Genomic DNA, 27,557 nt, shown 5'->3' with positions numbered 1-27,557 from the left:
TATGGGCAACTCTTTTGCTATAAAACTACATTTTCCTAATTTTCTGAGAAATCGCCACACTGACATCCAAAGGGGTTGCACCAGCTTGCATTCCCACCAGCATTCAGAAGTGTTCCCTTTTCCCCACAACCTCTCCAGCATAAGTTGTCATTAGTATTTTTGATTTTGGCCACTCTTACAGGTGTAAGATGGAATCTCAGAGTTGTTTTGATTTGAATTTCTCTGATGACTAAGGATGTTGAACATTTCCTTAAGCGTCTTTCAGCCATTTTAGATTCCTCTGTTGAGAGTTCTCTGTTTAGGTCTGTACTCCGTTTATTTTTATTGGATTATGTGATCTTTTGGTGTCCAATTTCTTGAGTTCTTTGTGTATTTTGGAGATCAGACCTCTGTCTGATGTGGGATTCATGAAAATCTTTTCCCATTCTGTAGGCTGTCATTGTGTCTTGTTGACCATGTCCTTTGCTTTACAGAATCTTTTCGGTTTCAGGAGGTCCTATCCTCAAGACCCAATATATCCTTTGGGTATATATCCAAAGGATGCTCAATCATGCCACAAGGACATGTTCTCAACCATATTCATAGCAGATTTGTTTGTTATAGCCAGAACCTGGAAACGTCCCTTGATCAAAGAATGGGTTAGAAAAATGTGGTACATTTACACAATGGAGTACTACACAGCAGAAAAAATAATGGCATCTTGAATTTTGCAGGAAAACATTATTTTGAGTGAGGTAACCCAGACACAGAAAGACAATTATCACATGTACTCACTCATAGGTGGTTTTTAAACATGAACAAAGAAAGCCAGCCTACAAACCACAATCCCAGAGAACTTAGACAACAACATGAACATTAAGAGAGACTTACATAGATATAATCTACATGGGAAGTAGAAAGTATAAAAAGACAAGATCTCCTGAATAAATTGGGAGCATGGGGACGTTGGGGGAGGACGGAAAGGGGAGGGGAGAGGCGGGGAAGGGAGCAGAGAAAAATGTAGAGCTCAATAAATAACAATAAAAAATTTAAATATACATTTTAAGTGATTTTACTAGCAGTTGTTTCTAAACTAATGAGTAATATTTTCTAAACTACATAAAAAGTTTTCTCCAAGAATTGGTGAATGATTTCTCTATGCGCACCTCACTTTCTTCTCCAGAGACATGGATAATAATCAGACGACAGTCACAGAATTCCTCCTCCTGGGACTCTCTGAAGAGTCAGAACAAGAAGACGTTGTCTTTGGGATGTTCTTGGGGATGTACATGGTCACCATCTCTGGGAACCTCATCATCATCCTGGCTGTCAGCTGTGACCCTCATCTCCACACACCCATGTACTTCTTCTTGGCCAACCTCTCCAGTGTCGACATCTGCTTTTCCTCAGTCACTGTCCCCAAGGCTCTGGTGAATTACATGGTGGAAAGCAAGTCCATCTCTTACACAGAGTGTTTAATGCAGATCTACTTCTTGTTCGCATTTGGCAACATGGACAGTTTCCTCCTGAGCGTGATGGCCTATGACCGCTAGGTGGCCATTTGTCACCCACTCCACTACACCCTGATGATGAGCCCCAGACTCTGTGTCCTCCTGGTGGCCATATCATGGGTCATCACAAACCTGCATGCTCTCTTGCACACTCTCCTCATGGTTCGACTCACCTTCTGTTCCCACAATACAGTGCCCCACTTCTACTGTGATCTCTACCCTCTTCTGAAACTCTCTTGTTCAGATACCTTTATCAATGATGTCACAGCCTTTGCCGAGGGTGCAATGGTATTTCTGATACCATTTATATGCATCATTGTTTCCTATGTTTACATTTTCTCCAATGTCTTGAAGATGCCCTCTGCCCAGGGGATAAGAAAAGCCATGTCCACTTGTGGTTCTCACCTCACTGTGGTCTGCCTCTTCCATGGAGTAGTCCTAGGAGTTTATATGCACCCTCCCTCCTCCTACTCACTATAGGATGCAATGGCCTCTGTCTTCTTCACAGTGGTTATACCCATGACCAATCCCTTCCTCTACAGCCTGAGGAATCGTGACATGAAAGGAGCCTTAAAGAAGATAATTCTCAGATCCTTGAATTTGAAATTTGTAGAGCTGAGAGGAAGAGCAGGTGGCAAGTAAAGTTCAAGGTGTCATCCCACCAGCCATGATAGGTGAATCTCTACTATAGAAGGCCCTGAGATCACAGACGTTGGAATGTTTTTTGCTTTTGCTGTGCCTTTCCATGTTTGTTGCTGCCATCTTTCTCTGGTATCTGGCATGCTCTTCATGGGTATGGGGAGATCCCAACTGTCTGTAATGTGGTGTGTTTCTCTCCACGAAACATCCCATTCTACTTGGCATTTTTACACGTGGATTATTATGAAGATGATTCCTCCTTCAGCTGTACTGTCTAATTGATAATAATAAAGTTAGGTTATACAGAGTTTTGATAGATAAAAATAAATACAAGGAAATATAACACAGCTAGGACTTATGAGTGTCACCAAAGGAGCTGAATAGACCATAGCTCAAGTTAACGATTAAGAAATACATTTGAGTCCCAGGAGCCAGGCTGACTTGAGTTCCCTTTATCTTGAAAGGCACAGTCACAGGTTTCGGTGTGCATCATCAGCTGAAACAAAGCTTTGCAATAACTTCAGGTTAGAGCAGATGTTTTGGTAATAGCTATGAGATGAAAAACCCCAGAAAATAATCTAAAGTTTACAGGGACACAGCAGCTGAGATAAAAAAAAAAAGACAAAGCGAGGCAATTGTTACTTGCTGACACACTTTCCCTTTCTAGGGCTGCTTGATGACCAAAAGTAATGATTAATTCTTTGTACCCATTCCTACCTTCATGCTCCTGATAGAAGAAACTATTGATCAGTAGGTATGCACCCTATAGATTTAAAGTACAACCGACTGGTTTTTATGTATAAATATTTGGTTTGTGATTCTTTTAAGATTACCTATGGTATCAGCTCTTAAGATAATTAATAAAGTGACTGATTCTTTGTAACAGCAATATGCAGCCTGCCAACAAAACGGCTGAGAAAAAAAATTGCTTTCTGCTTGCTCATGGCCTGTTAATCTTTTACAATATACTTAGATGTAAATGTATGTGGGTTATCAGCATGACTTTGTTTTTTAATCATTTAAGGGAGATGGAAAACATGTTTGTACTTGTATTCATTATAATCATTCACTTGAAAAATAAGATGTAAGCACATTGTGATTCCTATGTTGCCTGAAAGATTTTGTTGGGGTGTATAAGCCGTAGGAAACCATGAAGAGAGTGTAACTGTCTTTCCCCCTAACCTCCTCAGATAGAAAAGTCTAGTAGGTGTCATCTCCATGGATTCCTTCTGAACTCTGAACTGCTGATGGCTGCCCCGCAAAGCAGCAATAAGAGGTCACCTAAACATCATTTATTTCTTCATTTTTATAAAGATGTACCTAGACTGGTCCAGTGCTCACATGACCTTGCCTTGGGTTACTAATAGATGATTGTGATTATGCTTCTTTGTGGGCACTAACTAATACTCTCTTTCACACGCTCTTTATCTCTTCAAGGGGATGATTCTAAGATGCTCAGTTCACAAATAAGAAAAATTAAGAACATTTGGAAACATTCTGAACTGGGATAAGTTTAACATCCCGTGAGATGCTGGCTGCCATAATGATCAGGGAATTTTAAGAGATGGAGACACCTGCCCCTGTGGCCTCAAACAGAACTGCAGTTAGCCTGGTAAATGACCTACAGGAAGTTTACCTCACCCATGATAACAACTAGAGGTTGTTGGTTATAATAGAGTGCTCCATTCTCAGAGTCTCTGGTAACTGAGACGTTGATGCTTCTCCCATCTACCAGGTCCCTCTGCTACATTCTATAGCTCAGAACATTACTTGCCCCCTTCTCATCCCACCTAACATTTCAAGGGTTTTGTTCCTCAGCATGACTCTTAGGGATGCCTCAGAAGTACCAGGAAACCTTGGGTAGTAGCTGTGCTCATCAAAAGATGCTCAATGTCCCTGCACATTCCCATGGGCTACAGGAAGCAGAGATTTCCTTACAAAGCTGAAGTGTCTAGAGTCCCAGTCATGCCTAGGGACATGGGGACTTGAATTAATGTCACGATTATAATTGGGACTCAGGACTTCTGAGTCCAAGTGCAAGCCTATTCTGGAATATGGGTCAGAGTGTCCAGCCCTCTTCTAGTTTACGCTAGAGGTCAAGTGTGTGCAATGTCACGTGTCATGTTCTTTCCTCACATCCAGATAGGTCTGCCCTCCATCTTCTGAGTTGGGACAGTGGTCACTCTTCAGTAGTTCTCCCTTCATGGTCTCTGGGTCCTCGCTTCTTTTTTCCCCATACTACTGACTTACAGGTCCTTGCTGTCGTCACCATCAGCTTCTTCCAGACCCTGTCCTGCCTCTGACTATAACAATCTCCATTCTGGGGAATCTCATCACTTTCTCTCCTTGCACGTCTCTCTCCTCCACACAGGTTCCATTTGTTTCTCCTCAGGCATCAAATGAGTCCCTGTCACCCAACTCTTATAGAAACACAGGAGAGGCAAACTATTCTTTCTCCATGTAGAAAAGACTAATAGTGATTTGGCACAGGATTTCCTTAGAGCCACTAAACTCTCCTCTTGGCCCCTCGTGAACCCAGAGTGTAGTAACTGCAGGGCCCTGGTGACCCTTGGAACAGACTACAGTCTCCCCACTCTGGTGGCAGGAATGTCTCATCCTCTGTTTGTCACTACAACATATAACGGCGTTTGTCAAGGTAATGTTGGAATCAGAGTCCTAGGACAAATGGTTACGGTTGTTGTTTGAATGAAAATGTCCCTGTGTGGGATTCTCCTCTGCATGCTGTGAATATGTTTTATTACCATTGGCTAATAAAGAAGCTCCTTTGGCCTATGGCAGGTCAGAATATAGCAAGGCAGGAATTCCAAGCAGAGATAGAGGAGGAAAGAAGGTGCTGTCAGGGAGATGCCATATAGTTGCTGAAAGAGAGTTTATCCCTAAATAAATAACCATCTATTTCTCACTTCTGAGCTAGTGTGAGATTTCTTTTAAGCATCCTTCCACAATATATTACAAATATAAATGCATTTGTGTGTATATACATAAGCACATATGCATGTAGCAAAAATTAACGGAAAAAAGAGGCCATGCATTTGAAAGAGAGCAAGAAGGGGTATATGGAAGGGTTTAGATGGAAGAAAGGTAAGGGGAAAATGGTGTAATTATAATTTTAAAAATAAAAAAATATTTTTAAGTTGAATGAGGAGGAAGATAGAGAATCAAGATGAGGGAAAGACAATGAAATTACTAAGGGATCCATCCGGAGACAAAGGGGAGTGCCCCCCATCAATCATCTTAGAAACTAATTATTCCGTACAACTCCCCCTCCCCCCACTGGTGTGCCCATTGCATTCTGGTCAACTCTACGTGAACTTCCTGGCTTTCATTCCCTTCCTGCTGAACGCCCACTTCCCTGCATCTCTGTTGTCTCCCCAGGTCATCTCTCTATAGCTCCCCGCACAGGCAGATATTTCTCTAGAGGTCTGGATAGGCTCATCCTGGCCCTAGTAATCTGTATGTGAGAAATTCAATTAATATAAACGAGGCACCATGTGGGGTCCCTGGTGCCATCTTCCCTCAGAGGCAGACCCTGTACTAAGTTTGCATCTTCCTCCCCAGTGGCAGCCACGTTGGTGATTTATCTCCCATGGCCTGAGTTAATAGGGACCAGGCCTCGGCCAGGGCCTTTATTTTCCCCTCAGCCTAGACTCCTGGGAGACACACACACTCCTTTCCACAAGCAATTTCTATTTACCATTAATTAGCCTTTGGGGAATCAACTCTTGGTGTGCCAATTAAAACAACTTAGAAAAGTTTGCGTCAGCTCAGTAGATGTTGAAACAAACGGTCATCCTTCAACTCTGCACTGAGCCCCAGACACTGCTCTTCCCAGAGGGACCAGGGACTGCGACACACCAGGGCCACTGGGGGCTCACGACTCACCTCCGTTAGATGTTACATCAAGGTTATAAACCCACCAGGCTGAAAGTCTGCTGCAAATACAGGAACCTCCCAGCCATAGGCTGGCCATTACAACTTCCAGAAATTACTGTTCTGTAGTATTTTGACTTCTGGTGTTTCAGGACAGTCGCAAAGCTTTCTGGAAGTTTCTCTCATGTAAAGTCAGTGAACCCTCAGTAGATCACTTTGTTCTGGGCATTGCCCCTTTGCTTCATGGGCCTTGGAAACTGGCTTTGTCTACTTGCTGAACCCTGAGTCCTTGTAAACCTGACTGTTTGACTGAGTCCTCACATGCACTGCTGAGCCTGTTTCCAAACAACCACCTAGTATCTGTCCTTAGTTTTGCGTGGGGGGGGGTCACAATTACTGAGGGAAAAGAGGCTGACAAAATCCTGGGCTTCTTGTACTCTAGAAAGGGAGAGTTCCAAGAAGAGGGAAGGGTGAAGCAGAAAAAAAGACAGAAAAGAGGGATAAGGCATGTCAAAAAGACAGTCCCCAAAACAGAGACACTCCCCATGGCTAACCAGGCAACAGATAGAGTACCACAGGCTGAGCACCCCAAGTCCAAAAAGAAATTTTTATTTTCCCCTCAAATCTGAACGCCAGCATGATACAGATATTCTACAGGTGACCTCGTGTGGTTGGAAGGAGTAAAAACAGGCACATTACATACACTGTGTAGGCTGCATATACAGACAAGAATCTGTGAAAACAAAAAGAGTTGCATGTTTAGACCTGGATTCCATCTCAGAGTATTTTGTTATACATATATGTGCGTATATACATACATACATACACACACACGTGTGTGTGTGTGTATGTGTGTGTAACTATTCCAAGATTAGAAGACTTTTGAAACACCAAATACTCCTGATCCCAAGCATCTTGGAAAAGAGGGATATTAGATGTCATCGTGATTCAAAATAGGAAATTAACATCAGTTAGTCCATACTGACTAAACCAGCAAATGACAAACACATGGACAGGCGACAAGAGACAGGTCTCTAAGAGATGTCCCCTCTGCATCCTGCAGAATGTGGAGCTCAGTCCTCTCCTCTCCCATGAAAGATAGCTGGAATGAGTGCCTTGGTGCCAAAGAACGGAGAGGGTTCTTCCCCAAAGTCATAAGAATACTATAATTTATGAAGTTAGCAGACCCAAATAGAATAATTATTGGACAAAATGTCTGTCCAAGACTCTCAAAACGATTGAGAATGTGAAAGGCAAGGAAAGACTGAGAAAAGGAAACTTCGAAAGGTGGGGGCTCAATTGTCCCTGTTGTGAAATAGCTTTTTTCCTAACCATTGAGATGTGTTTTCTTAAATTATAAATCAGCAAAAATTAAATGCCAAGATGAATTTATACATAGCTATACATATATGTATAGACTAATACATAAAACCATACATGTATCTCTATTTAGATATAAATACACATTTTAAGGTTTCAATAATCAAACCCATGAACAGTCTAAAAGGTCTGCAGATTAGAATAGCAAGTCTAGAAAGACATAAAGATGAAAGATGGTGGAACAGCTATCTCCAGGGTCCCACATTCAAGATAACCAGCTGAGACAGAAGACATCAGAGGAAAAGTGCAAACGGGAGAAGGGACTCCTTGGATAAAGGCTCCTCGGCCAACACCAAACACTTGCTTCTCACCAGATGCTGCGAAAGCCGGATAAGGCGGACAGCATCTTTGCAGACCAACAGACATGGTGATACATGTCTGTAATCCCTGTACTCAGGAGGACTGCATATCCTGAGTTCTAGCCCAGCCTAGGCTCCAGAAGACCTTTCAGGCTACTCCCACCTATTTAGCGAGATATCACCCCTAAAATCCAAAGGTATATAAGAAAAGACAAACTAAAGGAAAACAAAATCTTAGAATTATTATTGGACATTACTATGCATCTAAAATGAAGAAGAATTAAGATGTTTCTAGATTAGCAGAAGCCAAGAAGTGTGTTTTTTAAAAAATATTTATTTATTTATTATATATACAATATTCTGTCTGTGTGTATGTCTGCAGGCCAGAAGAGGGCACCAGACCTCATTACAGATGGTTGTGAGCCACCATGTGGTTGCTGGGAATTGAACTCAGGACCTTTGGAAGAGCAGGCAATGCTCTTAACCACTGAGCCATCTCTCCAGCCCCAAGAAGTGTGTTTTCAGTGAATAATAATAATATTATTAATTATTATATTAATAAAAGAAGTAATAAGAGGAAACCGTCAGGCTAAAATGAAAGTGTACTAGACAGTGATGATGGCAAACACACAGGGCAAAGACTGCTGTACTTGGGTCAGCAATTTTCCCTTTCTATGTGATCCAAAGGCCAATGTGTAAAATAATAATCATAAATTTATATTAGTTGTCATACAATATATAAAGATGAAATATGTGACCTCATTAAAGAGCATAGGAGAACAAGAGACATAAAGGAACTCATTTGAACCCAAGATATTTCAATTTGAATCTTAAGTTGACTTTATTCAGGCGAGGTTGTTGTAAGATCATAATGCTAATTACAGCATCCAAAGTAATCACTAAGAAAACAACTTAAAATATACAGAAAGGGAGAAGAGGGGATCAAAGCAGAATTATATGAAAAAGAACCAACTGAACAACAACAAAAAAAGGAATAATAAAAGTTGAGGAACAGGATAAGTGGAGAAAACTACTTAGTGGTAGAAGTAATCCCTTCTCGGAGGGTAATCATAGTAAGAATAAGTGATTTAATTATTGACAAGCAGAGATGTGTTCCAAAAATATCCCCCACACTCAAGCTCATGCATGCATCTATAACAGAACCCAGTGTGGGGGAAAGGACATCAATGTAGTAAGGAAATTTTTAGGAAGGAAGGTGGGGAGAGTGAGAGGAGCTGGGGTGCGAAAATACCCCCAACTCAGTATTTACGTGTATGAGATTATCAAAGAAAATAAAATCAAAGATGGCATATGAACAGAGAATAGAATCCACCTGTAAAATTTATCGTGCTGTATGAAGAAATACAAAATTTGGGGAGGGGATTTCTTTCATAGCCAAAACTCATTCACTGTAAAGGATCTTGCTATTATCAACAACAACAACTTCAAAAAAGTGCTCTAAACATCTGGATAAGAGGACGGGGGAAAGATGGCTCAGCAGGTAAAGATACTTGCTGCCCTGCCAGATAACCTGTGTTGGGTTGGGGGAAGGAGAGCCAGCTCCTGCAGGCTGTCCTCTGACCTGCGTATGTGCACCCCCACACTTGTATGCAGGAAGGAACGCAGGAAGGAAGGATAAAAATGAGGCTAGATGGACAGAGCACTTTGCCAAGCATATGAGGAGCCCCAGTTTCAATCCTCACCACAACAATAAAATAATAAAACAAAATAAAAAGATTGAAAACATGTGATCAAACCGGACTCTCTGAGTGTGACTGACAATGGGGGCTGACTGAGAAGCCAATGATAACGGCACTGGGATTTGTCTCTACTGCATGTACTGGCTTTTTGGGATCCTAGTCTGTTTGGATGCACACCTTCCTAGACCTGGATGAAGGGGAAAGGGCCTTGGACTTCCCACAGGGTAGGGTACCCTCCCCTCTCTTAGGGCTGGAGGGGGAAAAGGGAGGATGAGTGGGGGAGTGGGAGGGAAATGGGAGGAGGGGAGGAGAGGGAAATTTGGAATGGTATTATTTATAAAACAAAAAAAATAAGATGTTTGAATTTAAAAAAAAGAATTTTACTGGGTCAGAAAAGGAGCTTGCATTATTCTAAGGACACTGAGTGACGCCACTTTAAGAAATCCTCGAGTCTGATCATGCCTTAGTGCAGAGGTTTGCAGTTTCCTAAGCAGCTCTCATATATTTTACCTCATCTTATAGAAAATGTAAGATACTTAGTACCATATATTCTATTAAATAGTTGTACAGTAGTAATTTGTATGGATTTGGTCCAGTAAAAATCAGGTGCAAATGTACAAAATGATAGAATGTTTTCAGAAAAGAACAAAGGTATCTCAGAAAAAGGTTTGCAAAACAGCAAAGTTCACAAAACGCACTGTGATTTTGAACTGAAAAAATTGCTAGTGAGGCTTCAAGAAAACTATCAAATATTTTATAAAAATAGTAATATTTTGGAATTGTGTGATATGTGGATAATAATACAAAGTTTATGTGGAAAGATGAACTGAGATTAAATCTGATTCATAAGCTTATTTAAAAAAAGATTGAAAACAGCATGTTCACATTAGTTGACGGTGCCTGGACAAAACGATCCAGTGACAATAGGGTCGCGATCCCATCATTGTTTGGGGCTTGAAAAGTGGCTATGTTCTGAGAAAGACTTTAGGAATCTGATAGAAGTATAAATACAGTAAACACTTGGGCTGGAGGGAAGGCTAATGGGTTAGAAAGCACTTGCTGCTCTTCTAGAGGACCAGGCTGGACTCCCGGCACCCACATGGTCTTATCACTGTCTATGATTCCAGTCCCAGGAACTCTCCCGGCCTCCTCCATTATTGCACATGTGGTGCATAGACTTACAAAGACAAACGCTCATATGCTTAAGAAATAAAAACAGACAATGGTAAAACCTGTATTTCTGAGGGTTTTCACTTTCTGCTTTATTCTTACTGCGTTTCTCATGGTATTGACAGCTGGTTCTGGTGTATAAGCTACTTCATTGTCCCTGTGCATCCTCCTCTCTGCCCCTCCTCTCACAGGAAAGGGAGGCGAGGTGGACATGTTTGTACAATTGCTTCAACAGAGATTGGTTTTATTGCATTATTCTGAGTGTTCAGACAAAATGCAAACAATGAACTCTCAGCACGGGTCCCTAATGGGGACCTCTGAGGAATGGGCCCTAGGGGTACTGCCATGTGTCATCCATAGTTACGGCAACCCTGATCTCCATGGAGGGCGGGTCTATTTACTCTCATCACCAAAGCTTGGCCATAGGGAGTCATACGTCTCTTCCTAGATGTTCTCCAGCGGTGAAATGTCCCACAACTGAATTGACCCAAATCCAGCATCAAACATGGAATCCACAGACATGAGAATTGTGTGAAAGTTACCGCAGCACAGACAACAGCAAGAAAGGCATGCTGGCCAGGCAGGTGAGGCCCATCTACCTCAACAGCAGACAGAGCCACCGATGGGGAAAACCAGGTCCGGGACCAGAGGAAAAGCTCTTGGTCAACACTTAAACCTTTCTCGGTCACCAGGAACAAGCAATCTCTCTGCAAGGCAAGGTTCCAGACAGGAAAAGGAAGCCATCAACTTAGGTTAGCAGGGCGAGGCTCAGAAACTGTAGCTTGCTGAGAAGCTTGGCCAGAAGTTTACAAACAAGAAGAGGGAGCCGTGCGGAGCATGGAGGAGGAAGAGGAGTGAAGAGAAGAAAGGAGAGGATGGGAGGGAAGAGGAGAAGGAGAGAGAGAGAGAGAGAGAGAGAGAGAGAGAGAGAGAGAGAGAGCTCCCATACTAAAAGACAGTCTCCAGTAAGATGCTTCAAATGCCTGCCTTGCTGTTTGTTTTACTACGTCCACCCATTGTGATCTGTGATCACACATGGAATGTGCTCAGGCTACATGGTTGCTATTCTTCTAGCCATCTGCCCTGGTTTTAGAAGCTGGTCCAGGTAAGATGAGCTCACATCTCTGCAGTGTAGTCTTGCTTTCACTAATTTCATTCACAGTAACAGGCACCACTTGCCTCCATTCTACGTAGATCTTTAGCCAACCCCAAAGAGGGTTCTCCCCATGCTTCTCCCTGCTGCTTCTTTCTTATTCTCCTTCCAACTCCTTTGTTCTCTAGAGGAAAAAGCTCCTCCTTCCCTGCTGAAACACCAGTAATTCTCTCAAGGATGCTGTAGTCTTATTTTACCTGACCCCTGCCTCTGGATATTTCTTCTGCGGGAAGTATCTTTTAAATACACTGCATTCATTTGCCAATCAGTAACTCTCTTTCCTCCAGACAGAAATAACTCAGGGGCTGTAGCTCAGTAGTTAAAAGCATTCTCTGCTCTTGCAGAGGATCTGAGTTCAGTTCTCCCAGCACCTGTGTTAGGCGGCTCACAACAAACCAGGAGATCCAATGCCCTCTCCTGACTCCATAGGCACGTACACTCACTTGCACACACTCACACAGAGACACACATAATTAAAAACAAATAAAATAAATCCTTAAAACGTAATTCCTACAGTTATACCTGCTCCTCTTGGGATGTAGGAAGTGAGAGGAACTTGCAGGGAGCTGGAATGGTGGACCAGCAGCGGTGAACCGGGGTTAAACAGCTTTGTGGCAGACAAAATACAGAGAGTTGAAAACTACTAGACAGATCTATCAAAGCCGAGGAACAGCCCAAATTCTGAGAATATAGCAGAGCCTCAAATACAACCTGCATATCTGTAGGACAACATTTGATAAACAATTTGCCATGTGGTTAAACTGTCAACAAATGGCAGCTGTATAAAATACAGCATAAAGGTAGCCAGATGGGTTCTTAAACCCGTAGTTGCCAGTGCTGAGTAGCCTAGTATGGGGAGATAGCTTGAGTTCATGATATCAAGTCCAGCCTGGGTGCAGTGGCAATATCTTGTTTCAAAAAACAAATAGCTTGTGCAAACACATAAACATACATGTGTGTGTGTTTAGATAGTAAAAGGAAAATCACAAGATTGTCCTGAGTTCTTCCTTCTAGTAAGCAATTGATTTTTTCCTTTTTTTTTTTTCGAGACAAAGTTTCTCTCTAGCTATGAAGCCTGCCCTGGAACTAGCTCTTGTAGACCAGGCTAGCCTCAAACTCACAGAGATCCATCTGCCTCTGCCTCCCGAGTGCTGGGATTAAATGCGTGCGCCACTACCACCCAGCTTCCTATAGGTTTCTTTATCTATAAGGTGATTATATTCCTTCAATCATTATACTAAGTTTAAATATTGTGAAAGAAAGCAAACAAGTTTTGAACCAGCCAATGGGAGTTTACAAAACTACAGCCACTCATAAATAAAACTTGCAGAAATGAACCAGGATTTGGTTTAAGATACAAAAGAGACTGAGACAATGGGGATGTTCTATCGGGAACTCACCAAGGCCAGCTGGCCTGGGTCTGGAAAAGCCTGGGATAAAACCGGACTCTCTGAACATAGCGGACAATGAGGACTACTGAGAACTCAAGAACAATGGCAATGGGTTTCTGATCCTACTGCACGCACTGGCTTTGTGGGAGCCTAGGCAGTTTGGATGCTCAACTTACTAGACCTGGATGGAGGTGGGGGTTCCTTGGACTTCCCACAGGACAGGGAACCCTGATTGCTTTTCGGGCTGGGGGGAGACTTAATTGGGGGAGGGGGAGGGAAATGGGAGGCGGTGGCGGGGAAGAGACAGAAATCTTTAATAAATAAATAAATTAAAAAAAAAGATACAAAAGAGACAATTCAGTTTTAGTTCATTCTCAGCCCATCACTAAACTGCTTCAAACGATATGTCTTTGCTCAGATATTAGCAAATGGTCTGACTGCATGATAAAATTGTTTTCCACAGACATGGATGGGGACAATCAGACAATGGTCACAGAATTCCTCCTCCTCGGACTCACTGGACAATCAGAGAAAGAAGAGATTGTGTTTGGGATGTTTTTGTGGATGTACATGGTCACCATATCTGGGAACATTCTTATCATGCTCGCCATCAGTTGTGACCCTCGTCTCCACACACCCATGTACTTCTTCTTGTCCAACCTCTCCAGTGTTGACATTAGTGCTCCATCTGTCACTGTCCCCAAGGCTCTGGTGAACCATGTGTTGGGAAGCAAGTCCATCTCTTACACAGAGTGTATGATCCAGATCTATTTCATCATAGCATTCAGCAACATGGACGGCTTTCTCCTGAGTGTGATGGCCTATGACCGCTATGTGGCCATTTGTCACCCACTCCACTACACCCTGATGATGAGCCCCAGACTCTGTGCCCTCCTGGTGGTCATATCATGGGTCATCACAAACCTGCATGCTCTCTTGCACACTCTCCTCATGGTTGGACTCACCTTCTGTTCCCACAATGCAGTGCACCACTTCTTCTGTGACCCGTACCCAATCCTGAAGCTCTCTTGTTCTGACACCTTTATTAATGACCTGATGGTCTTTACCGTGGGTGGACTGGTATTTCTGACACCATTTTCTTGCATTGTTGTTTCCTATGCCTACATCTTCTCTAAGGTTCTGAAGCTACAATCTGCCCACGGAATAAGGAAAGCCCTGTCCACATGTGGCTCTCACCTCACTGTGGTCTCCCTTTTCTATGGGTCAATCCTGGGCATTTATATGCACCCATCATCCACCTACACAGTACAGGACACAGTGGCCACTGTCATCTTCACCGTGGTGACACCCATGGTCAATCCCTTCATCTATAGCCTGAGGAATCGTGACATCAAAGGAGCCCTGAGGAAGATAATCATTAAATCTTAGTTTTTGAAAAATTTAGAACTGTGAGAATTCCTGGACATCATGAATGTGTTCATCTTACAGAGAAACCCATGTAGCTAGGTTGACAGCTCACTGGGATGACTTCTGGGATTAGGGCTTTGTGGTCAGGGTCACCCTTTTAAATCTGAGGATGACAAGAGATCATTGTCCCCTAAACCTGTAATTTGTTATGTCTTTTAAAGGCTTGGTTTTATAGGCAAGGACATTTGAAGTTTAGACATATTTGAAATTATTTATTTGGGGAAAGGTCTAGCAACTGTCCAAGGCGATGCTCCCACAATGAACTAGGAAACTTCTCTGAAAGTAGACTTTAGAGCTGACCCTCTTCAGAGTTGCAAAGGCTTCAGTCATTCTGGCGACTGACATAGAGAGGTGAGTTTTCCTGGGTCTGAGCAACCGTGAGCTGTTAATTAGAGAATGCTCATATGTGAGGCATAGCTTTCTTCACTGCTGTGGGGAGCAGAGGAAGCCGTGACTGAATGTGTGCAGTTGACATGGGTACAGTCACAAGGAGGACACCAATATCTCAGCCCCATGAGATTGGCAGGTAAGGCTCAACAGGGCTGGCAAAACTTTGGTTGGGAATCCAAGTGTGAGAGAGTGATGGGTGTGTGCAAAGGTGAACACCTACAGCTTCCTCCTCCCATATGTTTACAGCCTGAGACGCTCAATACAGAGACCGCCTAGGGAGACTAGCTAACCCCTCCCCTCGGGTGTGCATAAGAAACACACTTATGGTTCTGGGTTGTGTTGATTAGTACGTATCTTCCATCAGCATGAGCATCCTCACCTGGACCCAGCTTTCCTTTAAGTGTGTCCGTTCTTTCCTCACTGCCTCTGCCACCCCTAGTCGGGGTTCCAGGAGCCAAGCTGCAACAGTTGACAGTACACTGCTGTTCAGGTGACTCTGCCTGTGTCTCAGCACCCATCACAGCTCATGGCCCTTGCTGAGCTCCGCCACATACACACACACACACACCCCAACTTTGTGGCGTTTCACTACTGAGCACAGGTACGAGACAGGAATGAGCATCAGAAGCTTCAGACAGCATCTGTGTCCCAGAGTCCTTACTCTCCCTTCACGTCTCTCATGGAAACAGAGATGATCTTAAAGCTGAAGTGTCTAGCATTGCTATAGAACCTCCAGAGCCCATGAATCACCTCCCTCTCAGTCCCCCTAAGTCCGCATTCCACAGCTAGGCCCATCATTGTCTGCCAATGTCCCAGGGTGCTCTTCCTCAGCTTGCTCAGTTTGCAAACTCCCAGGAATTATTGTGGTTCTTATGTAGTATCCCTGGTGATGCAGGGCAGAAGCAAAGCTTTCTGGATCTTTCTTGTCAGCAAATGACTCAGTTCTGGGCATTGCCTTTATGGCTCCTGGGTTCCATTTATTTGGTGGACTCTGAGGCCTTTACCTGGCTCCCGGGACGATGCGTGATTCTTATCCATTTTCAGCAGATCACCCTAGGCTGCTGTGTTCATTATTTTTCTGTTGCTATGATAAAATGCCCTAACCAAAAATGACTGAGAAGAAAAAGAGGGGTATTTTAAGTTAAAGTTCCCCAGAGGTTACAGGCCATCGTGGAAGGAAGGACATGCAGAGATATCACATCATCCCCACAGAGAATACACAGAGGGAGAACAGGAAGTAGAGACAGGCTATGAAACCTCAAAGCCTGTCCCCAGTGACCTACTTCCTCCATAACATTCTGAAATAGGGCCACCAATGGAGACCAGGAGTCAAGACGCATGACCCTACTGGGGACATTCCTCATTCACGCCAATACAGCAGGGAATATAACTCAGCATGGAAATGTATTAAGTATTCTAGAGACCCCAGGCTCTGTCTCCAGTAGGGTGCTACTATCCTACCCTAACCCAACTCATATTTCAACATGCCATCTGATGTTTGCCCCTAAGTTCAAAATTACGCTGCATTGCTGGTCCAACAGTGCTGGTTTGGTTTCTTGGAAAAAAATATTCACTTTAGGTTTGTGGCACCTTGGAGTATAGGTCATGGAGGGAAGGAAGGAATGGGTTGTGGGAAGATGCCCACAAAACCAACCTGAATGAGCTCCAAATGGTCAAAGCTGGAACCATTGAACAACAAATGAATACAGTACCACAGTATGAGCACCCTGGGCAGAAAACCCGAACTGTAAGATAATCTTCAAACCTCCATATTGACAAATACCAACATGATACTATAGGTGGCAAATTCCATAACTGACCTCACTTCGGTGCACTAAAATATTGTAGGGAAGTTACTTTTAGGATATAAAATCCTAAAATCATTTCATGTTTATGTTTGGTTTCAGTCTAAGATGTTTTATGATATAGACAAAAATATTCCAAAATCAGAGAAAATCTGAAATACCTTCAATCCCAGGCATTTTGGATCAGGGATATACAACTTGTCTTGAATTGTAACTTAAAATACTAAATGGATTTTTTTAAAAAGTTTATACTGTTCAAAATAAGTATTTGAATAAGCAAGGAAACGTTTTTCATGTAGAAATTCCAAATGGAATGGTTATCATCCCAGCCTGTGATGGTTTGAATGAAAAGGACCCCTGTAGGCTCATGTTTTAATGCTTAGTCCCTAGGGAGTGGAAGGGTTTGAGGATTACAAGGATTAGGAGAGGAGACCTTGTTGGAGGCAGTATGTAGCTGGGATGGACTCTGAGGTTTCAAAAGCTCATGCCAAGTCCATATTCTCTGCCCCCCCCCATCTGTCTGCCTATGGATCAGGATGTAGAAGTCTCAGCTACCTCTCCAGCTCTGGGAGGGAAGGTGTGACTTAGCCACTCATCTTGTGGAGACCAGGAGGGTGAGAACGTGGACCTGTGCTTTCTCATGACTCCCTCCGCCCTGTTCATTCTGTCCACACCTCTAGCCCATAACTGAAAGGATCCTCTCTGACTCATTGCTTGTAGTTTTTAGACTCTGCCTTATATGTCATACCAAAGAGAAATCTTTAGGGAGAGAGAAAATGAGAATGTGGCTGACAGTAATGGGGGGACTCTTGTGATGGCCTACTATGTTAAATTGGTGTTGGATTTCACTGTTAAGTCCCATGAATTGCAGGGACACAAACAGAAGAATAAAAAGATTTTTGCTTGTTTCTCCCCACCTTTCTTGTCACCCGGTACATCTGAGTGAAGGCAGCAAGCTCATTCCATGCACAGGACCGCTTCAGGCAATTCTAAACCAGAACAGGAAAGGCAGTGCTTTCTGGGCTGTGTCCTTACATCCATCCCAAAGTCCAAGCCTGGGCAAAATATTGCCGATTGGCTCCTGAGAAAGATGCTTCGTGTGACCAGACTTCTTGTGACCGTCTTGACATATTTTTTTTGGGAAATAGATGAATCTCAGTTGGTGCCAGAATCCGAACAAACACTGTGAATATGGCTTCATAACGCTGACCAGAAGAGCAGGAGATATTTTTATTAAAAAAAAAATTTAGACACTGGTCAAGAGAGTCTGACACTTTCCCCAAATACAGCCACGGATATAATGATAACATCTGCCACGTGGCACCTAACATCAAATGATCCCCTGGAAGCTAGGAATGTATGCTTCAATTCCAAAAGATCTAGAGGCTTGAGAATCCTAATGCCAACTACTCAGATTGGTGTGTGATGGTCTATCTTCAGAGCCAGCTCTTCTGGACTTAGGCTCACCATGGAAACATATCTCTGAGCTTGAAAATGTTTCCAGAAAGGTTTCACCGAGGACATAGCCACCCTGAATGTGAGGAGCTGGGATCCCAGACTGAACAAAATGGAGAAAGTGGGATGGGCACTAACATTGACCTTGCTCTGCTTCCTGGATGCAGAGGTCATGTGACCAGCTGCCTCACACAGCCACCACCACTGTAGCTCACTATGATTGTATCCCCTCAAACCATGAGCCAAAACAAGCCATTCCTTAAGCTACTTCTGTCAGACAATGAGAAGGAGCACTGATGCAGACCTGGACCTGGGTCAGTGACCATTTCCCAGAATTCTCTGCCTCTTGTGTGTCAGTTAAATCTCCAACACTTTTTTTTTTTTTTGCCATTTCACCCAACTTCAAAAGAAAATATATATTCTGAGTACAGGTCTGTTGCCAATTAGGATGTCTGTTCTTTATATCTCTCGTCCTTTGATAAGAATAAAAATAGGCAGAGACTATTTAGAAAGGATGTGGCCAGCACCTTCAGTGGGGTCCAGTAGGTTCCCATAGAGAATGCTCACTATTGACCTGCAGTAGGAACAATGCTCCCCTTCCTTCAATAGCACTTAGTGGCTCTGTAATACACTTCCTCTTGTTGTGGTGACTCCCAGCCATAATGTTATTTCATTGTTACTTCATAACTGTAATTTTGCTACTGTTATGAATTGTAATGTAAATATCCGATATGTGAACCCAAGGGGGGTCCTGACTCTCACAGGCTGAGAATCATTGCCTTGGGGAGTCAAGAGTAAGCAAGGCAAACTCCCTCCTGAATAGCCTGTAATAGGGCACTTTGGGGATTCTCTTCGTGCTAGACATCACATATGTATGTATGAAACCATCAACATGTATGAGATGAAACCATTCCAGCCCAGAGGAAGACAAACGGTGCCACCCAGGAGCCCAGGTACAGCACCCTCACCACAGAGCAGTGAGAAAAGAGGGCTGGCCACCTGCACAGAGGTGGTCATTGTTGGTCACCTACACAGAGGTGGCCATTGTTGGTCAGCTTTTGCTTTAATTGCTCGCAGTTTCATTGCACCTGTCAGGCCTAAAGAAGGTAAGGAAGTGCGAGGAAAATCTTGATACATTTTGGCTGTCTAGGTAACATTTTGGATGTTGTTTCATTGTGGCTTAGAGCACTATACTTTACCAATGAACATGCCGGGGAAACGGTGCAGTGGCCTCTTAGGCACACCCTCCCGCAGCTAACTGCAGATCCCACACTCCCAAAGTCCCCCCAGAATTACTCTGTCTTCTGCCCAGTAACTTTGTAAAGTGTGCTTCAAACCACCCTGCCTAAGACCTCAGGGCCACCCTAAGCCGCCGTCTATAGAGTTGTTAGACTACTGAGTGGAAAGGAAGCAGATCCTTTGGGGAGATGGAGGATGCCACTCCTGATGGGAGCGACGTGGCTGAAGCATCATTTAGGTTTCAGCAAGGGGTTCCAGGGCTGGCAGGTGGAACCACTCCTCTCACCATCAGGGCCAAAATCCTTTGCTCAGGTGGGCAGTCATGGGACTTCGGTTGCTTCCAGAAAGATGGGGAGGATGCCAGGCCGGAAGGAACCTAGGGAAAGGCATTCAGATTAGCTCAGGCTGTTGGGTAAGAAGAAGGCAGCTGGAACTGGAGAGTTGCTCTGTCACCTACGACACCTAGGTCTGAGGCCAGCATGTTACAGGAACGGATTGTGTCTTGAGCCTGGGATGTTCAGGTTCCTATGTCCCTGTATAAAATTAAGAACAGAGACATGTGGATAGTAACAGACCAGGGCATGGTCTGGAGAAGAAGAAAGACACCTCCAGGTAGCAAGATTGGCTGTGACTGGAGGAAGCTCAAAGGCTCAGGGATGTCGGTAAAGTGGGACATTCACACAAAGCATGATTCTTCAGTGCACGCTCTATTACGTGGCAGCCTTAGTGTGTTATCTGTCCTTGGTTTCTTCATAGGCTGAACTTTTGGTGCTAAACTCAAATCCAGCGCTTGTGTGTCTCTTTGGAGCTTTCTGGAATACAGTGGTGTCATCAAAGGTCAGGGTCTGGTCCTGTATTATCTGATAGTCTGACAGGGACCAAACAGCACACTTCATGTGCACATCCTTGATGCCTGAGTGAGCAAGTACATGAGAACCCCTCATTGCTGCTATTTCACTTTGAACCTGAATGAAAGTAAAGATGCCTTTAAGAATTCGGACTCTAAAATGGGAGTGGTAGTACATGGCTGTAATCTCAGCACTAGGAGGTGGAGGCAGAAGGATCATCTTCAGCTAATAGCAAGTTCAAGGCCAACCTGGGCTATAGGAGACCCTTTCTCGAAAAAACAAACACAAAGAATCCCTTATATTTCATTTGTGTTTCAACTAATAAAAGTGAACGGCCTACATCTAACAACATCTTTTTGTTCTGTCTCCATCTCAGCTTTCAGAACTGCTTCAGAGTCTCTGCCACCTGGGGCACTGAGCTAAGAGGTGGGAAGTGTAGACAGTAGGCATTTCCCCCAGTGACTCCAGGGCCAGTGGAGGAGGGGACCGTGCCTGGAGCAGGGGGTATGATCTCTTCTGTTGGGAAGTCCTCTAACTTTGCTGTGCCTCCCAGTCTCCTGGGGACATTCATAAACTTACTACAGAGGAAGGCTCTCAGGGACACAAAGGAAATCAGTACAGAGAGCTATCACAGGGCGTTTGTGGAAGCATAGTGGCTGTTCATTAATAGCTTTTCTGTTTTCCTGACTGATGGATGCCCTGTGAGAATGAATGAGTGTGTGATTGTTTGTGGATTATTTTTGAAGAGTCAGAAATCCAGATTTCTTGTGACTATTTCACTATCAGCCAGTGTGAAAAGTTTTGCAGAACATCAAAGTTCTGTGTGCACCAGCTTCCGTTGCTGTAACTGACATCTGAAGTCATCAACTTACAGCCATGGAAGGCTGATTTTGTCTCATGGTTTTAGAGGGGTTTCAGTGCAGAGTCAACTGGCTCCTTTGCTTGTAGCTTGTGGTAAGGCAGTGTGTGATGTAACAAAATTGTTCACGTTGTAGCTGTTAAGAATTGGATCCCAGTTGCTGGGTTCCTCCACCAACGATGCAATAAGCCAAATCAAACCAAATTAATAAGTCCAGATTTAATAAACAGGACAGTGAGAGGCAGAGCACCTCTGGATGACTCTCAGGAAGGCAGGAATAAAGAACACAAAAACAATCATAGCAGATATACGGGCTGGGTCTTAAACAGCAGGTAGGTCCCGGGCATCTCCAGGGGAGGAGCTGCTGATGGTGGGCTTTCTCAGCTCCAGGGAGCTGCTGGTTGGTGTGCTGAGGGTGGGGTCTGGAATGCCCACCCCCAGCTGGAGATTCCAAACATCCCAATCTTTTTGGGTATATATGTTCAGGTTCAAGTCTGGCTGCTTCCTGTTGATAAGGGATGACGGGGGGGGGGGGGAGTTGAGAGTCAGTGGGCTCACACTCAGTGGGGGGTATGGGTGAAGAAGCATTTAGTTAGCTACCATCCTGGAAACCTCAAGCACCTGTTCCTTGAGGAAGCTGAGAAACCAGGTTGCTAGGAGAAAAATAGATTGCTCTGATCAGCAATGGGGCTAGCCATGGGAAGGGTGATAACTGCCAGAAAGAGTGGAACAGAGAAGTGTCCTGGATATACAGAAGAGGCAAAGGTGAAGGAGCGAGACAGGAGAGCAGATATGTTCTTTATTGGGACATCTTAGAAAACTGGGTTCCGGTTGCTGGATAGGTGCCTGTTTGAACCTGGAGAGGCAGTACTCGTGGTGAAGTCCCAGGAGCTGGTGTAGGGTCTAGAGTATCTAGAGGGCCCTCTGTGGGTTGACCTTGGCCCAGGAGGGAAGACTGAACCTGCAAAATATGCTAAAAAGTGGATGGGATCCAAATGGGCTCTGGAGACTTAGTTTTCACCAGACGAGATTTTCTGATACAGCAGCAGAACTTCTCCCAGGAACCTGGAGGTGTCTGTAAGACAGCTGGAACAGATTTACATCCTGATGTCATAGCAAAAGGCTATGGTTTTGGGTATCAACATTTTTAGAAGACAACCAGAGGAAATTTAGAACTCTGAACCTCTGAAGTTACATCTGAAATCTATCAATCCTAGACTAGGAAGCATGCCTGTCTGTACTTTCAGCAGGAAGCTTAACTAATGATTGTAGCCTTGAGGGTCAGGAAGAGCTGTTAAACTGGTAAATCTGTCAGTGCCCTAGTCAAACGCCGTCAGATCTGAGAGGGATAAATCTGATTAGAAGCCAAACAGCATTCCAGCTACTTAGGCCACAGTCCTGGGTTCTCTCTATAGTCATTGCAGAAATAGTGCTGGGGTTCAGCTGCCAAGCCCAGAAGGTGCTAGTCGGAATCTGGAGAGATCAGCCTACCTGTCTTGGCAGGGCGGGAGGGACGATCAGTCCTCCGCTGCTCCATCTATTCGGTCTGAACAGGTTCTCAGCAACAGCTTAAAGTGTGAAGCAGTTTTTCGCTGCACGGCTGGCTTTGGCACGTTTAAAGCAGGCCCTCAGGTGGAAGTTCTTCCGCGGCCATCCATATTCTTGAAGGAGATGCAGGGTGCTGCCAGGAGCTGGCATGTCTCTCCGTCATAAAAAGCTCTTTTGTTAAGTGCCATCCTCTCACACCTGTCAAGGTATAGTTATCTACTAGGGATATCTAAATTAGACAAGTGTTGTTTTGGCTTGACTTTGAAAGCATATAAATTAAATCTGGACATACAGTTTACCCAGCCAGTTATAGCTTACTAATGTTAGTAAAGACAAGAACATTAGAATGACTATTTCAGTCTCTAGTTTGCAGCTGTGGTCCTGAGACCTACATGTAATCATAGTCTGTAGAAGGCAAAACCAAATTTTAGCATTGTAAACAATTTAGTGTATTTAAAATCAGTATCTTAGGTTATAAAATCTGGCTGCCAGCAAGATTCAGAGGTGCAGTTTTAATATCTCAGTAAACCAACATTGTTTTAAACCTTCTCTTTCATAGACTTTGTTTTTTAGGACAGGACAAGAATTATCATACAGAACCAAAATAACTTGGAGACCTAATGTCTCCTTAGTGGGGTCAGTCCACATGGTCACCCTTACAAAAGACGGCAGTGAAGTTTGTTTAACTTCAATCAAAATGGTGGATGTCCATGTGTTTCTACTTTCCCAGAGTGGTTTCAACTTGGAGTTACCGGTTTTAAGTTTAACCATACCCAATTTTAAGCTGTTTTTCTTTATAATAAAATAGAACAGTATAGAGTAACGTTTTTTGTCATCACATCAGATTCAGCAAAGGCCAGAGGCAAAACACGCGAACATGCAAAGTCAGATATCCAAACAAACATGTGGCCACATGTCCTTCATACATTTCCATCTGTACATACCAAATAGACTTTTTTTTCTTTTTTTACAGGGTTTCTCTGTAGCTTTGGAGCCTGTCTTGGAACTAGCTCTTGTAGACCAGGCTGACCGCGGCAAGCTGGACCAGCAAGCAGAGGAGTCAGGAGAAGAGATTTTTAGGATAGAGGAAGGTATAGTAGAGTTTATTGAAGGAAAATGGATTTGTTAAGAGCAGAACAGGCGGGCAGAATTTCAGGACGTGTAAAGGGGTGGGTACCAGACAGGAAAAAGGGATCTTCCCTTTTCCCCCTAGGCTACGGAGTGGCTGGTAGCAGGAGGGAGTGAACAGAAATAGAACAGAAGATAGAGACTTTTGAACGTTGCGTGGGATGCCTAGCGGCAGAGAGATAGGGAACAGGGAAGGGTTTAAGAATTTCAGCTTGTTTTGATCCTGCTGCACGTACTGGCTTTGTGGGAGCCTAGGCTGTTTGGATGTTCACCTTACCAGACCTGGAAGGAGGTGGGAGGTCCTTGGACTTCCCACAGGGCAGGGAACCCGGTCTGCTCTTCAGGCTGATGAGAGAGGGGGAGTTGATTGAGGGAGGGGGAGGGATATGGGAGGCGGGGGCGGGGAAGAGACAGAAATCTTAAATAAATAAATAAGAATTTCAGCTTGGCCAGACCACAAGGAGAGATAGGGAACAAGAAAAACAGACAGGCGGGTAAACAGGACAGGGATGGGAGAGGAACAGGAGCACCCTGTTTGAAGCACTGGCTGAGGGGTTTGGATGAATTTTGCAGGAAATACTCCAAGTGTTTTGGGGACCGAACTTTGAATTCACAAGTCATTAGACGAACACTGGAGACTATGGCTGGGTGTCCCCTGAGATTTTGGCCTGAGGCCAAAAAGTGGGGGCTGGAGTATTCCCATGCAAGATGTCTCACACAGGGGAACCCCAAAGAGCAGGAACCGTTCCTTCTCTGGAAGGCCAGAATTGCTTTGGCATTTCAGCAACTTGGCAAGCAATCAGCAAGTTGAAGGAGGTCCTGGACCTCTTAAGGCGTTTTGAGCTGGGAATGTGGGAGGCTTACTGAGTTCGTCCAGTGTGGCGAAGGTGGGGAAGGGAGAGTGAGTGGAGGGGCCTTCTAAGGCCATACCACGTGATTGCAGAAGGCCTCACCCGGGCAAATGGCACCAGTTGATAAGTATTGGATCCCTAGTTGCTGGGTTCCTCCACCGCGATACAATAAACCAAATCAAGCCAAGTTTAAAAATCCAGATTTAATAACCAGGGCAATGCAAAGCCCTGGCTCCTTTCCTGGTGTTCCCTCACTGCATGGCTGCTGCAATGTCGACTGTTGTCAGCCTAGGGTCTAACGCTGTAGACACCTTGCTTTATGTTCAGTGTGCTTTTATACACAAACATAGCGAAGAAAGCAATGATCCAGGGAAGGTTGTTTGAGTTCAGAAACACATGTACATAAATGCCAATGAGCACATATTAAATATTGACAAAGCAGTCCTTCCCCAGAACTTTCTCAGGACAGACCAGTTTAAACACAAATTGCCCGACATGTACTATAGGTTATATAGTTATATAGGAAAGCACGGAAGCAAGGCAGAAGGTCATATCCACTGACCACACTGGGTTCTATAGCTATGTTCTGACACCTAACAAGAATAAAGTGTTTTATAAGCTGAATGTAAATGTTTGTCCCAGGAGGCACGAAATCACATCCAAGAATGATCCAGGGAACAAGATGTCTTTGAGGTCAAAGGCCCTCTGCCTTTTTCCTGGAGTCCTCTCACAGTTCTCCAAGGCACTGCTCACCAAGCACCATTCTCTTGTCAATGCTCTGACACTTGTAGGGTAAGGAGGAGCTCACTGAGGGGCTCAGAGCCTTGGTGCATAGTCCTTGCCCTAAGCACATAGCATCGGAGAGTCAATCGGACAGGGTGTAAAACATGCCAGAGAAAGCACAGCTCAGGAGTCAAACCCTGCTGGACTCGAAGTCCTTTGCCCATGCACCAGTCACTTGGTGTAAGCCTCAACAACTTCATCTGAAGAGTGGGCACAAGAAAAGAACTCTTTTTATAAGGTGGGAATGAGGAAAATTTGCATGTAATCGCTAGAGCAATTGAACACAACTAAAGAGTGGTTATTATGGGCTAGAGAGATGGCTCAGTCGGTGGGTGCTTGTTTTATAAGCACAAGGGCCTGAGTTTGAAGTCCAGAATTCACATTAAATGAACAAATAATCAAATCTGGGCAGACTTGTAATCCTAATGCTGGGAAGGCGGAGACAGGAGAATTGCTGGGACTCATCTGTGAGCCAGCTGAGTAATTTGGCAACTTCTAGGCCAGCAAGAGTCGCTTCCTCAAACACCCAACAGATATGTAAGGTGGGGAGGCTGGAGAGAAGACTCCGTGGGTAGCAGCATGCGTGTAGCTTCCAGAGAACCCAAGTTCAGTTCTTAGCACCCACATGTGGTGGCTCACAGCCACCTGTAACTCCATCCAGCTCCAGGGAATGTGATGCCCTCTTCTGGACAAGCAGACAGACAGACAGACACACGTGTGCGTGCATGCACACATGCATGCACACACATGCACACGGTTCTGGTAGAAAGGCCCTACCTATATGCTGCATCTGACTCCAAACATGCCGTGAGTTCCAGCTGTTCATCCTGTCCCCACCAGGACCTGATCCCCTGTGAGATGTCTGAGGGATGGGATAACAAGACTAGAGTCAGCGAGTTTCTCCTGCTCGGCATCACCAGCGACCCGGGGCAGCAGCAAATCCTCTTCTGGGCCTTCCTGTGCATGTACCTGATCACGGTGGCTGGGAACACACTCATCCTCCTGGCCATCAGCGCTGACCCCCGCCTGCACACCCCCATGTACTTCTTCCTTGCTAACCTTTCCTTTGTTGACATCTGCTTCACCACCAATCTCGTCCCCAGGCTCCTGGCTAGCCACGTGGCCGGGACCCAAACCATCCCTTACACCCACTGCCTGACTCAGATGTACTTTCTCATCTCCTTCGCCAATGTGGACACCTTTCTGCTGGCTGCCATGGCCCTGGACAGATTTGTGGCCATCTGCTACCCACTACAGTACTGCACCATCATGACCCCCCAGCTCTGTGTGGGGCTGGCAGTCACCGTGTGGGTCTGCTCCGGCCTCATCTCCCTGGTGCACACTCTCCTCATGAGCAGACTGGCCTTCTGCTCTTCGCTCCCCGAGATAGCTCACTTCTACTGCGATGCTTACCTGATCATGAAGTCGGCCTGCTCGGACACGCGTGTCAATCAGCTCGTCTTCCTGGGGGCTGTGGTCCTCTTTGTGGCCCCCTGCATTCTCATTGTGGTCTCTTACGTCCGCATCACGATAGCCGTCCTCCAGATACCCTCTGCCAAGGGCAGGCGCAAGGCATTTTCCACGTGTAGCTCACACCTGTCCGTGGTCACCCTGTTCTATGGGACGGTTCTTGGCATCTATATACGGCCCCCAGACTCCTTCTCCACCCAGGACACGGTGGCCACCATCATGTATACTGTGGTAACCCCCATGCTGAACCCCTTCATCTACAGCCTGAGGAATAAGGACATGAAGGAGACCATGACAAGACTCCTCAACAGGGGCTTGAAGCCCTCCTAGCATGGGCAGTGGCAGTTTGGAGTTTGGATGTCCAAGACGGAAAGACATGAAGCCTGATCTTGGATGTCACCTCTACCCTGCCTCCTCCCCCTCACCCACTCAGACAATTTTTGGAAAATGAGAAACATTCAGACATCAGAATAGAATCATACTATTATTAGAAGGGGCACTTGAATCTCAGCTGTGGGGAACAGAAAGCCTTAATGCTATCGGGTTAAATAACTAAATAAATAAACTAGAGTTTACGACTATTCCTATTTCCATAATGGCAAATCAAGAGAGGAAATCCGAAGCTAGAACTGAGGTTCCT

The 27,557-nt window shown here is 44.6% G+C and overlaps 2 protein-coding genes and 1 pseudogene across 2 annotated transcripts; all 3 read left to right on the top strand.

Annotated features, from left to right (window-relative positions):
- The first annotated feature begins 1,166 nt into the window (after positions 1 to 1,166).
- Positions 1,167 to 2,132, top strand: LOC142831616 (olfactory receptor 1f45-like; annotated as a pseudogene).
- Positions 2,133 to 13,578: 11,446 nt separating this feature from the next.
- LOC142859440 (olfactory receptor 1f45-like) lies at positions 13,579 to 14,502 on the top strand. Its single transcript, XM_075989612.1, has one exon. It carries the CDS (start codon positions 13,579 to 13,581, stop codon positions 14,500 to 14,502), a length of 924 nt encoding a protein of 307 aa, XP_075845727.1.
- Positions 14,503 to 26,305: 11,803 nt separating this feature from the next.
- Positions 26,306 to 27,247, top strand: LOC142859439 (olfactory receptor 1f45-like). The gene has a single exon (XM_075989611.1). The coding sequence runs from the start codon at positions 26,306 to 26,308 to the stop codon at positions 27,245 to 27,247; it is 942 nt and encodes a 313-aa protein (XP_075845726.1).
- Positions 27,248 to 27,557: the final 310 nt, after the last annotated feature.

This window comes from Microtus pennsylvanicus, chromosome 11 (genome assembly GCF_037038515.1).
Source record: "Microtus pennsylvanicus isolate mMicPen1 chromosome 11, mMicPen1.hap1, whole genome shotgun sequence".
Taxonomy (NCBI): Eukaryota; Metazoa; Chordata; class Mammalia; order Rodentia; family Cricetidae; genus Microtus; species Microtus pennsylvanicus.
The sequence above is the reverse complement of the archived record's forward strand: the minus strand, read 5'-3'. Positions and strand labels throughout refer to the sequence as shown.

Coding starts and splice junctions, on each gene's coding strand:
- LOC142859440 (XM_075989612.1), top strand. CDS start 13,579: ATGGATGGGGACAATCAGACAATGGTCACAGAATTCCTCCTCCTCGGA.
- LOC142859439 (XM_075989611.1), top strand. CDS start 26,306: ATGTCTGAGGGATGGGATAACAAGACTAGAGTCAGCGAGTTTCTCCTG.